Here is a 15,087-nt window from a genome sequence, read left to right on the forward strand (position 1 = left end):
TTGGATTAAAAACATTTTGATAAACATACCCTACCCATTATCAAATTAAACCCAACTACACCGCAAAAGAGTAGCATAATTCTAAAAGAATGTACAATAAATTCGAACCACCACTCATATCAAATCATCCCAATTGAAATTACACTCAATAAAGAAATAAAAAAAGGTTAAAAAATAGAAAGCGACCCCATAAAAGAAAGTTTTTCGCTTAGATCAAAACCATACCCATTATCAATCAAACTCCCAAAGAATAAGAAAAGAACACCAAACAATTTCGAAAAAAGAATCACCAACAAACCAAACCTTGGATTGCGAACGACGAAATCGAAATGCCCTTAACCGGACCCGGACCCGGACCCGGTTAACATACTTGATAAATTCGTTTATGGGTCAATTCGTTCAACATGCTTGATGTCAATGGTAAAAGAGTCAATTACAATGTTTAAAACAAAAAGAGCGGGTATACTAACAATACTAACGAGAAAAGACGAAAAAGCCCACATAAATTGCACTAACATGAACATCCGCTCGTTTGTTTGTCCAAACGACTAAACAGCCCAAATGCCACTGTTTTCTGGTGAGTTTCTCTCCCAGCTATCTCTCTCTCTCAGACTCTCTCATTCCTTAATCATTTCTATACATTCCACGGCCATTGAAGAGAAGCAAAGCTGCATTTTTATACACTCACGGCCATTGAATAACATCAGCGATTCCACGGCCACCGAAGGGAAGAGAAGAGAAGGTGCATTTCTAATCCACTCGCGGCCATTGAATAAAATTAGGGATTTCACATTAGTTGCCAACAAGAAAACGTTTAGTTAAGGTGAAACGTTGTTCTCAATAATTGCATGCCCTTTCTTTCAAATAATTCATGCTTGTAGTTTCGTTCTCAGTTGTACTCCGAAATTTGTAATGGTATTTTTTTTTTTTTTTTGAAGCTTCAAACGTTAGCCTCTACTTAAGAACAATTTTATTTTATTTTATTTTGAGTGCATTAATTGTTTATTTGTTGCTGTATATGTGTGTGAGTACGTACTTACATACCTCACTGTTCAATAATGGTGGTTCGTAAGGATCATCGATCTATCCCAGCAAAACCTGCAATAGTGTGTGTGTGAGCACTTTTTTTCTTTGAGGCAGGGTGCTCTGATCTGTAAATATGCTTCTCTCCGTTTTTTTATATGTCATATGTGGTTAAGTGACAACATGAAAATTTTGTACTTGTTATAATCAAATCAAAGCACAACCAACGCCTTAACAAGTCTTTTCCTGCTTTAAACAAATTAATATCAAAAAATTTTATTTGATTTGAGTTTGTCTATCTCCTTAAGAAGTTTACATACATATATACATATATACATCAATCATCTTTTCCTCTTTTATTTCATCGGAATTTTTCAGCATTCCTCTGAACTCTGAACTATTCCGGATGCCTCTGACTATGACCAGCAGCAGAACAATGAACATGACATAAAAGAAGTGAAACGAATGACTAATTAGGTAGAAACAATTTGGATGTTTTGGTTTGTATTAATGTTAATTCTCCCCTGTTTGGGGAATTTTTTACTTCTTTAATAACTATATATATATATATATTTGGTGTACTTCTTTTATGTCCTGGATTTAGTTTTAACGGTGCATTTTATTGGTAATGTTGGTTCTGCTCTTTTTTAGCAATGCCTGTTTATCCACCCAACATACTTGATCTACCTTGTACATTCAACAAATTTTCTTAGAAAATCTAAAAGAAGATAAACTTCTGAAAAATTCTGGGATTTAAATAGCGCTAGGATGGTGATTTAGGAGAACCTAATTCTACATGGATGGTTTAGTAAAGCTGGTTTTTTTGTGCAGAACAGAATCAATTGAACATGGAATAAGAAAAGAAGTAATTCATGTACCATGGTACCATAATAATGTGCTAACAAGCCATACCACATAATGCCTGAATGTTGAAAGTAACTATTAAAAAATAAAAAAGATCAGGAGACCGCAATATTGGAGCAGTATCCAAACTCTAAGCTTCCCCCCCATGTATTCTTGAGTTCCTTTCAAGCTCATAATGCAGAGAACAAGAAGCTTTTATAATGGAAGGGAAGGCAAATACTGTATTGATTTCATGAATATGTTATGGTTTCATGAATATATTTTTCAATTTCAATTCTGTTTTTTTGCTTCTTCTTCATTGTTTTAGGTACTTACCTGAATTGTTTGTCATTGTTTTCTGTAATTTTTTATATAAAGCTACTGTTATATACTCCCTTTGCTGTTAGTTCTTAGCTAGGGAATTCGTTCGTTTTCTCTACTGGGGTTCTTTAAAATTTGGAGTTGGTCATTATGGATATCTCCTTGGAGGTTGTCAATGTAGCATTGTGATAGCTTTTCTGACATGGGTTTAAGTTTCGGTGCATTGTTTTGCAGATTTTGGTTTTTGGATTAAGGATTTAGGTGACGATGAGTGAGGGAAAGACCATGCATTTAGAACAGGGATGGGAGTTCATGCAGAAGGGGATCATAAAGCTGAAGAACATTCTAGAAGGGCTGCCCGAGCCACATTTCAGCTCTGAGGACTACATGATGCTCTACACGTATCCATTTCTATGCTGTTTTGCTAGTTTACTTGTTTATTGTTGTACTTGTAGTATACTTTGAAGTTTGAGTTTAATGGAGATGATTATAATCTTGTATTTTTTTTTTCCTTTATTTATTATGTACAGGACCATCTATGACATGTGTACTCAGGAGCCTCCTCATAATTACTCCCAACAGCTTTATGACAAGTACCGGGAGTCATTTGAAGATTACATAACTTCAGTGGTAAGGAACATTTTATGTATTTATGTGTTATTGCATTTACTATGGCATTGAAATCACTTGAATTTGTTGGTGTAGCATAAAATGTGAAATGTGGCTTTCTGTGGCTAAAACTACTTGTTGTTGAATATCACGTTGGGAGGTAGAGAATTCAATATAAAGGTTTTAGTCTAGAGAACTATTTGTTATTTTTCAATAGGTTTCCCATTTACTAGTTGATGTCATCCGCTGCATATTTATTAAAGCTTAAGTTGATATATTGTTGCCTTTTTCCCCCCTTGAAAATGGAATCTCCAGGAAACATTGGAAACAAAATCTTTGCCATATAATATTACTGCTTCTAATACCATTCTCAGAAGTTTGCTGCCAATCAAGTTCTCAATGGCAACCACTATCGTAATAAAATAAAAAGAAATATTCTTTTTCTTTTCTTTTAGAAAAAAATAAAATAAAAATTAATGGCATTGTTGTTTTTTATGTTTCGATATTAGTATTAAATATCAGCATCTTAAGTTATTTGGTGTGAGGAAAACTACGGGGAAAGCCAAATTACCAAGATGTGTAGGATGTTAATTTGTTTGATCAGGATCTCTTTCTTAGCTCAAGAATTGTCTTATGGAGTCTTAGTTCTAATTTGTTATATATATATATTAAATTCTCATGCAATTGACTTTGATGGCTTCGTGTTGTGTACAGGTATTGCCATCTATAAGGGAGAAGCATGGTGAAACTTTTTTGAGAGAGTTTCAAAAAAGGTGGGCAAATCACAAAGTTATGGTGAGGTGGCTTTCTCATTTCTTCCATTATCTTGATAGATATTTTATCACATGGAGGTCACTTCCTCCCCTCAATGGAGTTGGACTTACATGCTTCCGTGATCAGGTGTGTCATGATTAAACCCTGACATGATGATTTCGTCCTAATTCATGTTGTATAGATCATTTCATTGCCTCTTGGTAACTTCATATTCTAAATTAAAGCATTAAAACTTTACAATATCTTCTATCCAATTTGGTGTTTTTCAGTATCCAATTTAGTGTTCATTTTCTTCATAAGATATATCAAATCATGATACAAAGGGTGCATTTATTGTGATTTCAGGTCTACCAGGAATTAAATGGAAAAGTAAGAGACGCTGTTATTTGTCTGGTATGTTTGCACTTTCGCCTGAAATATAGACTACACTTGCATAGTTCCCAAATAGGTTTACTTAATTTTTTTTTTCCAAATCAGATTGGTCAAGAACGTGAGGGAAAGCAGATTGACCGAGTTCTATTGAAGAATGTTTTAGATATATTTGTTGAGATTGGAATGGGGCAAATGGATCTGTATGAAAATGACTTTGAAGCAGCTATGCTTAAAGAAACTGCTGCTTATTATTATTTGGAAGCTAATAACTGGATTTCACAAGATTCTTGTCCAGATTATACACAGAAAGTAAGCTTTATATATTTATGTCATTTGGTTACGAAGTAAATTTCACAGCCCATAATGAATTTTAATGTGTGTTACGGTATTTCAGGGCGAGGACTGCTTGAAACAAGAGAAAGATAGGGTTTCTCATTACTTGCATCCAAGTAGTGAGCCAAAGCTACTGCAGGTTTGTACTTTTTTATAGGAAAATAAAATTTAGTCGCTAGGTTTTCATGCGTTTTGAATTTAGTCCTTAAATTTTAAATTTTGGTAGTTAAGTCCTTAAGTTTTCCTCTAGTTCCCAATAAGTTTTTTTGTCAAGTTACCATTTAACGGCATGACACATTAGACCAATTAATTAAAGACACCCCTCATCAGATGAGGGGTTGGTGGCCCTCCTGTGAGGGGCGGCCATGAGTAGCCAAACCCCTGTGAAGGGACGTTGCCTCTTGTAGTAGAGTATAAGAGGGGGCTGCCACCGCTCACCAATTAGGGGTGGTCGGCCACCTCTCTTTTCATTTTTTTTTTTTTTTTAAAAAATTTTTTTTTAGGGTATATTGGTAATGCCACTTAACTCTTAGCATTAATTGATTGGTTTGATATGGTATACCGTTAACTAATGGACAGTAGGTTGATAGAGTAACCTATTTGAAACCGGAGAAAAACCTAAGAACCTAATTGTCGAAATTGAAAACCTAGGATTAAATTGAAATCACATAAAAAATTAGGGACTAAATTTGATTTTTTTTTCCCTTTTTGTTTAATATAATCCAGCTTTTTGGTGTATTAGTTTAATGGATCATGAGTTATTAGGCTAATGAAATTTTTTTAAAAAACATTTATTGATTCTTACAATCCCTTTCCATGTTTTATTGCATAATCTGCAAATCTGACTGTCACTTCGTTGTTGTAAATCCTTTATTCTTCCTTTTAATTAGAAAGTTCGACGTGAGTTGTTGTCTGTGTATGCAACCAAACTGCTTCGCAAAGATGTCTCTATACGGCCCCTTGCGTTGCTTAGAGGTGACAAGGTATTGGGTGATTATCTTATTATTTAAATGGTTTTGCAGAAAGTATTTGAAAATCAGGCAACTATTTCTGCTTTCTTATAATCTTATCTTGTCCGGCTTAATGACGGCTAAGGTGGGAGATTTGTCAAGAATGTCCAGGCTCTTTTCTAAAGTATCTCGAGGCTTAGATCCCGTTTCCAGCATATATAAGCAGGTTAGTAGCTTCCAACTTAGGCTTCATTCTTTTCTCTTCTAGTTAAAGAGAGGTTTATTGGCCTTTCTCTCATTAAGTGTTTAATACAAATTTCTCTGCTATTCTATATTGCAGCATGTTACTGCTGATGTCTTTGCTTTGACTTTTTTTTTTCCTCTTTATTCTTTTTTACAATACTTTTCCAAGAGGTTCATTTTCCATTTATATGTCAATGAACATATATTATCTTCATTGACATGTAAACCCCAACTGAGTGCCTTTCTCTTTGCATTTTTTTTTAATATATGATCTATCCATGATCTCGTGAAGAGATTTTGGGATTATTCCGTTGTCATATCATGTATAAGATCCCATCAGTACTGAATTTTGACTCCCACCCGAAGTGGAGCATTTTTATCCAATGTAGTAAAGTGTAACCATCAAGACCATTGTCTTGAACTTTTGATTTTGTTTTGATGTTCACTACGGTTTTTTCTTAATTTTCTTATTTTCACAGGCGGAGAAGAAGGATGTGGTTGGTTTGCAGGAGCAGGTAACTGTATGAAGCTTGTACTTGTAGAATTTGTCTAGACTATTTAATGATTGGAAATTGATATAGGGTGTGCTCTTCAGGTTCTTGTTAGAAAAGTGATTGAGCTGCATGACAAGTACCTTGCATATGTGAATGATTGTTTCCAAAACCATACCATTTATAACCAGGTTTGTATTAGAGAATGGCTTCACGTTTTGTCATGATCACGCGCACTCATATCTTCCTTTACATCTAAATGTTCCTTCTATTGTTCTAGGCACTCAAGGAGGCTTTTGGGGTATTCTGGATGGATGGTGTTGCAGGAAGGCCAAGTGCAAAACTACTTGCTACTTTCTTTCATAACATTCTTAAGAAAGGTGGAAGCAAGAAATTGAGTGATGAAGCTGTTGAAGAAACACTTGGAAAGGTCTTACCTACTTGTGATGAGTTATTTTGGTTAACTTCTCATAGACATTTGTGGACTTCATCATTTTTTTTTTATTGCCTGCAGGCAGTGAAGTTGCTTGCTTATAATAGCGACAAAGATCATGTCGCTCAGTTCATAGAACTCTACAGGTACATAGTTCTATCAATTATATTAATAATTGAAAGCACATTGATGGTTGCTTTGTGTTTACTTAATGAAAAGTTGTATATGATTAACCTTATTTACTGGAGGATGTAGCTCTATGGTAGGGTAATCAGACTAATTGCTTAGATGATTTCTTGAGGATCGATACCTCACGTCTATATATATATATATATATATATATATATATATATATATGAATATTACTTATGTTGCATGATTGCTGGCAGAAAGAAGCTTGCTCGAAGACTTCTTTTTCACAATACTGCAAATGATGACCATGAGAGGAGTACTTTGGAAAAGCTTACGCAGCAGTGTGGTCATCAATTAACCTATAAGATGGAGGGAATGGTCAGTTGCCCTTGTAATCTTTTGTCAATTGAAACCTTAGACTTCATTTTATATTGCTTTTTATTCTTGTAGGTCAGAGATTTAAGATTGGTAGGGGAATATCATACCAGATTCGAGGAGTATCTAAGCAATAATCCACACACAAATCGGGAGATTGACTTTACTGTTACTGTTCTGAATTCTAACTCATGGCCAGATTACAAGTCTTTTGTCCTCAAGCTTCCCCCAGAGATGGTGATTTGAAATTTTGTTCTCGACATTTTATAAATTTGTTAATTGTTTTCTGGAAGTCACTAACATTCTTTCTCTTTTAATCTTAGGAAAATTGTGTTAGTAATTTCAACGAATTTTATGGGACGGAAGATGAGAGGAAAAGGTTGAGATGGATACACCCATTGGGTGTATGTCATATTACTGGAAATTTTGAACCCAGAGCTATTGAGCTTATTGTGAGCACGGTTCAGGTGATATTTAATATCCTTTCAGTTCTATGAATGCTATTTTGGATTTCTTTATACTAATATAGGGTTTCTTCTGGGATAGGCTTCGGTCCTCTTACTTTTCAATTCCTCAGATAGGTTGAGTTATTTAGACATAAAGAGTGAATTGAACTTGACCGATGATGACGTTGTTCAACTACTCCACTCCCTATCAGGCGCCAAGTATAAGATTCTGAACAAGGAGCCGAACACAACAAATATATCTCCTACTGATTACTTTGAGTTCAACTCAAAGTTCACTGACATAAATAGTAGGATCAAGGTACTTAGATATTTTCTAAATTATCTTGTTCTCTTTTAATTCACTGATGGTGCTGGCTATAATATATCTATTGCTTTGTATGACTTGCAGATTCCTCTTGTTAAGAACAAAGCAGTTGATGAGATAAAAGATGTTGTCTGCGATAGACGGTATGAAATTGATGCCGCTATTGTGCGCATCATGAAGAGCCGTAAGTCTTTACGTCACCTGGACCTGCTGGCCAAGTTAGATGCTCAGTTGGATGGCAAGTTCAAGGTATTTTTAGGCACTTGTTTGTCCTCATTATATGACTAACGTCCTGTTTCTTTTGATAAGTTTTAACTCACAGCTGTTTCTTGAATGTGAATTTGCAGCCTGATAGGACGCTTGTAAAGATCCGCATTGAATCTCTAATCGAAAGAGGATATATTGAAAGAGACAAACAAGAGGGCAAATTCTACAAGTACCTGCCATGATGTGGCCCTTTTGGCGATTTATGATTTGTTTCCATAAAGTGACTTTTTTGTGATGTAATTCACATCAGTTTCACACCCACTTTACGAACAATCATATATTTTGTAAAAGTTTCTCTTAATTGTCAAAAATTAAGCCTCCAAACAGCAAGAAATTACTATACTATGTGCAGGTTTATACCTTAATGTGGCAGCCACTGAACATGGCATTACTGGTGTTGCTCTAATTGGGAGTCTTAAACAGTCTGTTGGTCCTGCAACACTGGGCCGTCCTGTTTGGTATGAAGGAAGAAGAGAAGTTCACATACCCCCTTCTTCTATCAACAGTTGTTTGAAAGCATTTGAGTACCCCTTCCTTGTTTTCGTTGAAAAGGTTTGCACTTTTATCCAATGGATTAATTCTTTTTGCACTCCAAAATTTCATATTATTGCTAGGAAATGATCTTTTATCTTTTTTGTTTGTTTATTTGTGTTAAGGTCCAAAGATTTTAGATGCGGTAAGCTAGGAAATTATGTTTTTTGCCTTTTGTTTTTTTTTTTTTTCCTATTGAAAGCAGGAACAAAGAAAACCTGAAAAAGGAAGCAACTGAAAACTTGATTAGGCACTAAAAAGACTATTACTATTACGGAATGCTCCATTTTTGATTTAAGAACAAACTGATGTAAAATAAAGCTATGCGCATATAAAAATAAAAAAGTAATAGTCTTTTTAGTGCTTAATCAAGTTTTCAGTTGTTTCTCTTTTCAGGTTTTCCTTGTTCCCGCTTTCAATAGAAAAAAAAGTAAATAAAAACAAAAAGCAAAAACCATAACTTCCTAGCTTACGGTATCTAAAATCTTTGGACCTTAACACAAATAAACAAACAAAAAAGATAAACGATCATTTCCTAGCAATAAAATGAAAGGTCCGTTTGGGACTGCATTTTTAAAAAATAATTTGCGTTTTTTAACCAAATCACAATTTTTGAGTGTTTGGGATTGTGATTTTAAAAACACAAATTTTAAATTCATGGAAAAATTTGCGATTTCTATAAGTTGTCTAGGAGGTGCTTATTTGAAAAAGTGCGAATTTAAACCAAAATCACGATTTTGCTTAAAATAATATTTGGCGCAATATTTACCTATTTGGCCATGAAAGTGCAATTATATGCTAATGTTATCAAAACACTCAATTGATAAAAAAATAATAAAAAAAACTTTTTAACATATTTTACCAAATACCTATGCGATTTTAAAAAATAACGATTTCAAAAATTCAATTTTTAAAATCGCACTTATTGAAATCGCACTTTCAAACGAGCCCGAAGTCTCATAACTTAGTCGTCCACTTACCATCTCTTGGGCTATTACTGAATTTTGTAACACTCCATTTGGGAATTATTGCTTAGGGCCTATTTGAGATTATATTTGAGTGGCTTAAAAATGCGTTTAACACTCAAAAAGTCTGTTTGAGAAAAGTACTCATTTAGTAAAAAAAAATTAAAAGCGTTTTTAAGGGTCCAAAAAACCTAAAAAAAATGTGCAAAACGCGTTTTTGTCAAAAAAAACTTTTTTTTGACTTAAAAGCTCTATTTCTCAAACGCAATCCTAAAGTGCAAAATGGGTGAAAGTTTTATTCTTAATAGTATATAATTAAGCCCCTAATTTATGGGAATGGGATCCTCTCCATTTCCTTTGAAAAGAAAGAAAAGAATCCAGTTAGTTCAATTGAAAAGACCATTTTGTCCTCATATTTTTGCCTAACTGGTTCTTCTCAATTTCAAAAGAAATGAAGAGAATAATTTTAATAATATGGTAATAGTAATTATTGATTAAAAGTCATTATTCATATCCATAAAAAGTCTCAACGTCCATAAATATTTGAAAAGTTCATCATGTTTATTTTTTTTTGAAAGTCCAATTTTTATATGCATCAAAGTCAAACCTTCATAAAATTTTCCAACATGCATAATTTTTTCTCCAACGTCCATTTGAGTTAGAAGAATATGAAAAATTATAAAAAAATGTTGAGAGAAAATTATATAAAATATTTGATTCTTTTCTAAATACTTTTTTTTTTTTAGATAAAATTCTATAAAAATTTATTAAAATATTATATATTTATTTACTTTTCCTATTTTCAAAGAAGATAGATAACAATACAGTCAATACTTGCTTGAGCTGATAAATAATTCGCGGTATATTAAGTAAATATATTTATTTGATACACCGCCCCACCCTTCTTTTACTTTTCCTATTGGGTTTGGTGTTCTGATTTTCGCCGACTTTAATCTTCTTCTATAAAACACAAAGAAAGAGCCTCTGCTTTGGGTGTAAAAAACAGAGAAAAATCTGAACCTTTGGATTGTTTTCTTCTTCGAGACGCATACGCACCGCATTGAGATGTCAAATCGGCGTCGGCTTGGGGTTCGACTTCCAGTTCCAGACGATCTTTGGATTGAAATCCTGGTAAGCCTACCCGTGAAATCGCTTTTAAGATTCCAGTGTGTTTCAAAATCATGGAAATCCATTATCTCTAGCCCTACATTTATTTCAATGCACGCCCATCATAGTGAGAGCACCCACAATCACGCTCACCACCTTCTACATTGCTATGCATATCAAGAAGACGGAGTGATGGATGGGCAATACCAATTATTCCATATCAATGATTCATTCAACGAGTTTCAAAAACTTGAATATCCATGCCAAATTAGAGGCGGAAGTTATAAAGTGGTCCTTGATTGCAAGAGACTATTACTTTTTGCGCCTTTGGTTAGAAAAAATGGTTTGGCGTCCCTAGTTCTATGGAACCCTGCAATTAGAATGTCTATGACTCTTTCTCAACCTTACAAGTTTGATAGCACCGACAGAAAATACCTTATTTACGGGTTCGGTTTTGATCATACAAGTAATGATTACAAGGTGCTGAGAATGGTGTTAATTGCCGAGTTAGGTAGTAGATTATCCACGCTGCCATTTCTATCTCATGCGGAGCTTTATAAACTTCGCACAGGCACTTGGGAGACTGTTAGGGTTGCCGAAGATTTTCAATATGCCATACCAAATAATAGGCAGGCTTTAGTGAATGGGGCAAGCCACTGGGTTGGGTATCATAAAAGAGATATGGGGTCCGATTTTCCTGAATTGGTGGTTTTGTTGTTTCATATGTGTGATGAGGAATTCCGAGTGATGAAGCTTCCGGATTGTCTAAGTAGTTTGGATGAAGATTTTACTACAATTGGGGTTTCTGGTGGATTGCTTTCTTTACTGGAGGATAATTTGCAAGATGCGAGTGTTTGGTTGATGAAGGAATATGGCGTGGTAGAGTCTTGGACTAAACAACTTACCCTTAAAGATGGTGGGTGGTATTGGCCAATGTTCAGTTTTTGGAACAACAAAATGATTTTGGATTTGAAAAAGAGAAAAGGGTCTATGGGCTTGTTATATGATCTCAAGACCCATAAATTGATTAAAAATCTAAGAATAAGAAGTGATAAAGTCAACGGATCTCTTCATGCCAATAATACTTTTGTTGAAACTCTAGTTTTACTCAATGAAGTACATGCTATACGAGAGTGCGAGAATTGTGTAAGGAAAGACCTGTGGTGCGGCTCAAAGAAGATCGAAGAAGAGAAAAGAAAGAATTGTTTGAGAGGAGAAGGCTAATTCAGCAAAGCACAATATATAGAATAGGACATTATGAAAATTCTGAAGCAATAACTTATTTTCGGTTATTTAAGTTTATATAATTGTCATATTGCCTTGGCATGAGGATCGATGCATAAAAAAAGAGAGTGCATACAAGAAAAATAGGTATCGCCAAGAACTTTTAAATTGAATGGCTTGTTAAACCTTTATGTATGTATGTTTGTGTTAAGTATTTATATATTGTGTGTATATATGTATGAATTCAAGCTAAATTTTGGATTCATAGTAAAAACTGTTTAATGGTTTCAATTGTTGGATCTATTACATTTGATGGAGGAAGATGAGGTTAGAGATTCAATGCCTATGACCTTTAAATGCCAGACTTGTTTTAAACAAAATAGCCACCAAACTATGTTAAATCTAGAATAAAAAACCATGTTATTTCATACAATTGTCACATTTAGGCTCCGTTTCTTGATTTATGAATTGTCTATGTTTAATTTATGCTGTTCAATACACCAACGGGTTGGCTAGCAACTTGGTTGATAGTCAATTGGTGGATATCTTAGAGAGCGGAAGAAGATAATTTAGATTGGTATTGCAAGTGTAAAGTCGGAGACTGAGAGGCAGTGAGACAGTTGATTATTTTCATTGCATCATTCTGTCACAAAGGAACATTGGTCATGACTTATGCTTATACTTGAACTATGGCAATTTCTATGATATTGTAATATGCATTTACTATGATGTAGTATGATATAATTAATTTGCACTTTCAGTTTTACATTAAAAGTGTCATTTTAATGGAATATGTGCAAATTCCCTTACACTTCACAGAGAATAAGTGTTGTGCCACAAATTCCTGGTTAATAATCGATGATTGATTAATAAATAGTTAATCATCTTATGCCCTATAACACGAATCACATGGATGTTTGCTGAATGTTGAGTGATGTATTACGCTATGTTACTTTTTCTTGTTTGTTAGTGGAATATGGAATGGTGGAATGAGCCATAATCCGAGTTCAGGTGTACGTCTAGAGAAGTCAAATCATTTGTGCTCATGAGGTTGTTGGTACTTTTCTTGTTTTTGTCCTTTGTTAGAACAATAAAATGGAAATAATGATCCTTTGCTGGTGTATTTCATTCTCATTTATAGTGCAAATATCTGAATGTTATCCGAGCTAGCTAGGTTTGGATATTCTTTGTATATGACATGTCAAAGAATTTGGTTGACGCCCATATAATCCCAACCTATGTCATTGTTGTCATTCTTGTAACGAGAACCATCCATTCACCTGTTAATCAAATAAGTAACATGTGAGATGGATATAACATATATAGAATCTGTGTCACGCCCCAATCCCCAAAGGCATGATAAAAGCTATATATGTCTGCAACAATGTTCATAATCAAATATATAGAACAATTGTTACAAAAAAAAAAAAATATATATAGAACAATTGGAGCAACTAATAATTTCATCACATAAATTTCTATAACCATATATATATATATATAAAAGATGTTGGACATCCATATTAATTACCAAAAAACCATCCTAAAGTCATCAAGAAAAACTCCATCAAGTAAAAGTCCACAATCAAAATTTCCAACCTCCTCAAAAAATTCACTGCAGAAAAGAAAGTCTCTAATGAGTAAACAATTAATAAATCTTGTTAGCTTTTTTTTTTTTTTTTTTTTTAAACAAACCTTACATTCAAAAACTTGTTAGTTTTAAATTGGCTCATTCGGTGGTCTTGTTGAAATCGTTCGAAAAGGAGTTCAAGATTGAAGAAAGATTACTAACATTGCCATATCAGCATAACTTGTCATCATTTATTTAATGCATCACCAGTGTCCTGAATTTGTTGGACTCTGTTGCTTGTTGTTTGCTGTTATACAAGTTAAGTGACGATACTCAAGATAGGTAACTTTTCAAATCTATAAGCTTAAGTTTTAATTTAAGTGACATGCTATATTTGAAAGACGCTCTAAGATGTTAATCTCCATAACATAACATAACCTATTAAATTACTACTTGTTCCAAAAATATAAACTAAAATATTTAATTGAAATCGAAAGATGGATGGTTTTGGCCGATGTTCAATTTTTGGAACAACGAAATGATTTTGGAATTTGAAAAGAGAAAAGGGTCTATGGGCTTGTTATATGATCTCAAGATCCATAAATTGATTAAAAATCTAAGAATAAGAAGTGATCAATTCAACGGATCTCCTATTGCCAAGAATATTGTTGTTGAAACTCTAGTTTTACTCAATGAAATACATGCTACACGAGAGTGCGAGAATTGTTTAAAGAAAGACTTGTGGTGCGACTCAGAGAAGACAAAAGAAGAGAAAGGAAATAATTTTACGAGAGAAGGCTAATTAAGCAAAGCACAATATATAGAATAGGACTTTATATATATTATTATGTATATAGATTAACATTAATATATAGAGATCCATATGATCATTATATATTTATCTATTATGTTATAAATAACAAATAAAGTATCTAGAACACGCATATTACAATACAAGCAACTAGAAGAACCACATGATATTGGACATAACCCATAACATGAGACAGAAAGACAGAAAGACAGTAGTATAAAAAAATAAAAAATAAAAAATAAGGAGGTAGATCATGAAATGAGGAGTTGATCAACCAATGAAACAGAAACAACCACTTCAACTAGGATGTACATGAAGGAAGACAACTTAAGACCATGAGACTTAACAGTCCACCCTGTGAGTGGCACCGGTTTGGAATCAAATGCGTACCAATTATAGAACCATTAAAAGAGGTTATTCTAGAAAAATAACCTAAGACAATGAAATGATAACAGAATAAACATACGTATCAAAAAAAGACAACAAAGAAAACAAAAATTAGCCAAATCTAATTAAATGCAAGAATAGTTTCTCTACTTTCTCAAGGTAACATAGCCTCACCATAATAGAAAAGAATGGTCACACTATTAATTTACATATAGAGCACCAAGAAAATAAAAAATTATAACCTTCTACTCAATAAGTTTCCCACCTCATCTCAATTTTTGACAAAAGGAAATCAACATCTTAGTAAATATGTATAATCCCCATCAATTGCACCACATAATCAGTGGCTTTCCATGTTCCAACAAACAATTTCAAGAATTTGTACCCTCAACTCACCGTCCAGCAAGCAAATAATCTACTCAATTGCCCAACTGACTAGGGGTGCAAAGGCGGGCGGTTTTTAACCGACCGCTAACCGCTAACCGCTATAACCGCCAACCGCCTAACCGCCTAACCGTTTAACCGCATTAACCGCTAACCGCCATAACCGCCTAG

At 33.8% G+C, this 15,087-nt stretch overlaps 2 protein-coding genes across 2 annotated transcripts; both read left to right on the plus strand.

Annotated features, from left to right (window-relative positions):
• Positions 1-2,454: 2,454 nt before the first annotated feature.
• LOC132177920 (cullin-1-like) lies at positions 2,455-8,119 on the plus strand. Its single transcript, XM_088515496.1, has 19 exons — positions 2,455-2,588; positions 2,718-2,817; positions 3,511-3,696; positions 3,916-3,963; positions 4,048-4,251; positions 4,337-4,414; positions 5,166-5,258; positions 5,371-5,451; positions 5,566-5,593; positions 5,940-5,983; positions 6,064-6,150; positions 6,240-6,389; positions 6,474-6,538; positions 6,782-6,902; positions 6,975-7,136; positions 7,223-7,366; positions 7,446-7,664; positions 7,755-7,919; positions 8,018-8,119. Exons 1-19 carry the CDS (start codon positions 2,455-2,457, stop codon positions 8,117-8,119), a joined length of 2,211 nt encoding a protein of 736 aa, XP_088371622.1.
• Positions 8,120-10,423: 2,304 nt separating this feature from the next.
• LOC132177921 (F-box/kelch-repeat protein At3g23880-like) lies at positions 10,424-11,916 on the plus strand. Its single transcript, XM_059590400.2, has one exon. It carries the CDS (start codon positions 10,499-10,501, stop codon positions 11,762-11,764), a length of 1,266 nt encoding a protein of 421 aa, XP_059446383.1. The 5' UTR covers positions 10,424-10,498; the 3' UTR covers positions 11,765-11,916.
• The last annotated feature ends 3,171 nt before the right edge of the window (positions 11,917-15,087 follow it).

Source organism: Corylus avellana, chromosome 4 (genome assembly GCF_965113065.1).
Source record: "Corylus avellana chromosome 4, dhCorAvel1.hap1.2, whole genome shotgun sequence".
NCBI lineage: Eukaryota > Viridiplantae > Streptophyta > Magnoliopsida > Fagales > Betulaceae > Corylus > Corylus avellana.

What these genes read in the sequence shown, in the direction of transcription:
- LOC132177920 (XM_088515496.1), top strand. Translation starts at nt 2,455, where the DNA reads ATGAGTGAGGGAAAGACCATGCATTTAGAACAGGGATGGGAGTTCATG. An exon ending in AAGATTACATAACTTCAGTG is followed by an intron (nt 2,818 to 3,510) that starts GTAAGGAACATT and finishes TGTTGTGTACAG; the next exon opens with GTATTGCCATCTATAAGGGA. An exon ending in GAGACGCTGTTATTTGTCTG is followed by an intron (nt 3,964 to 4,047) that starts GTATGTTTGCAC and finishes TTTCCAAATCAG; the next exon opens with ATTGGTCAAGAACGTGAGGG.
- LOC132177921 (XM_059590400.2), top strand. Translation starts at nt 10,499, where the DNA reads ATGTCAAATCGGCGTCGGCTTGGGGTTCGACTTCCAGTTCCAGACGAT.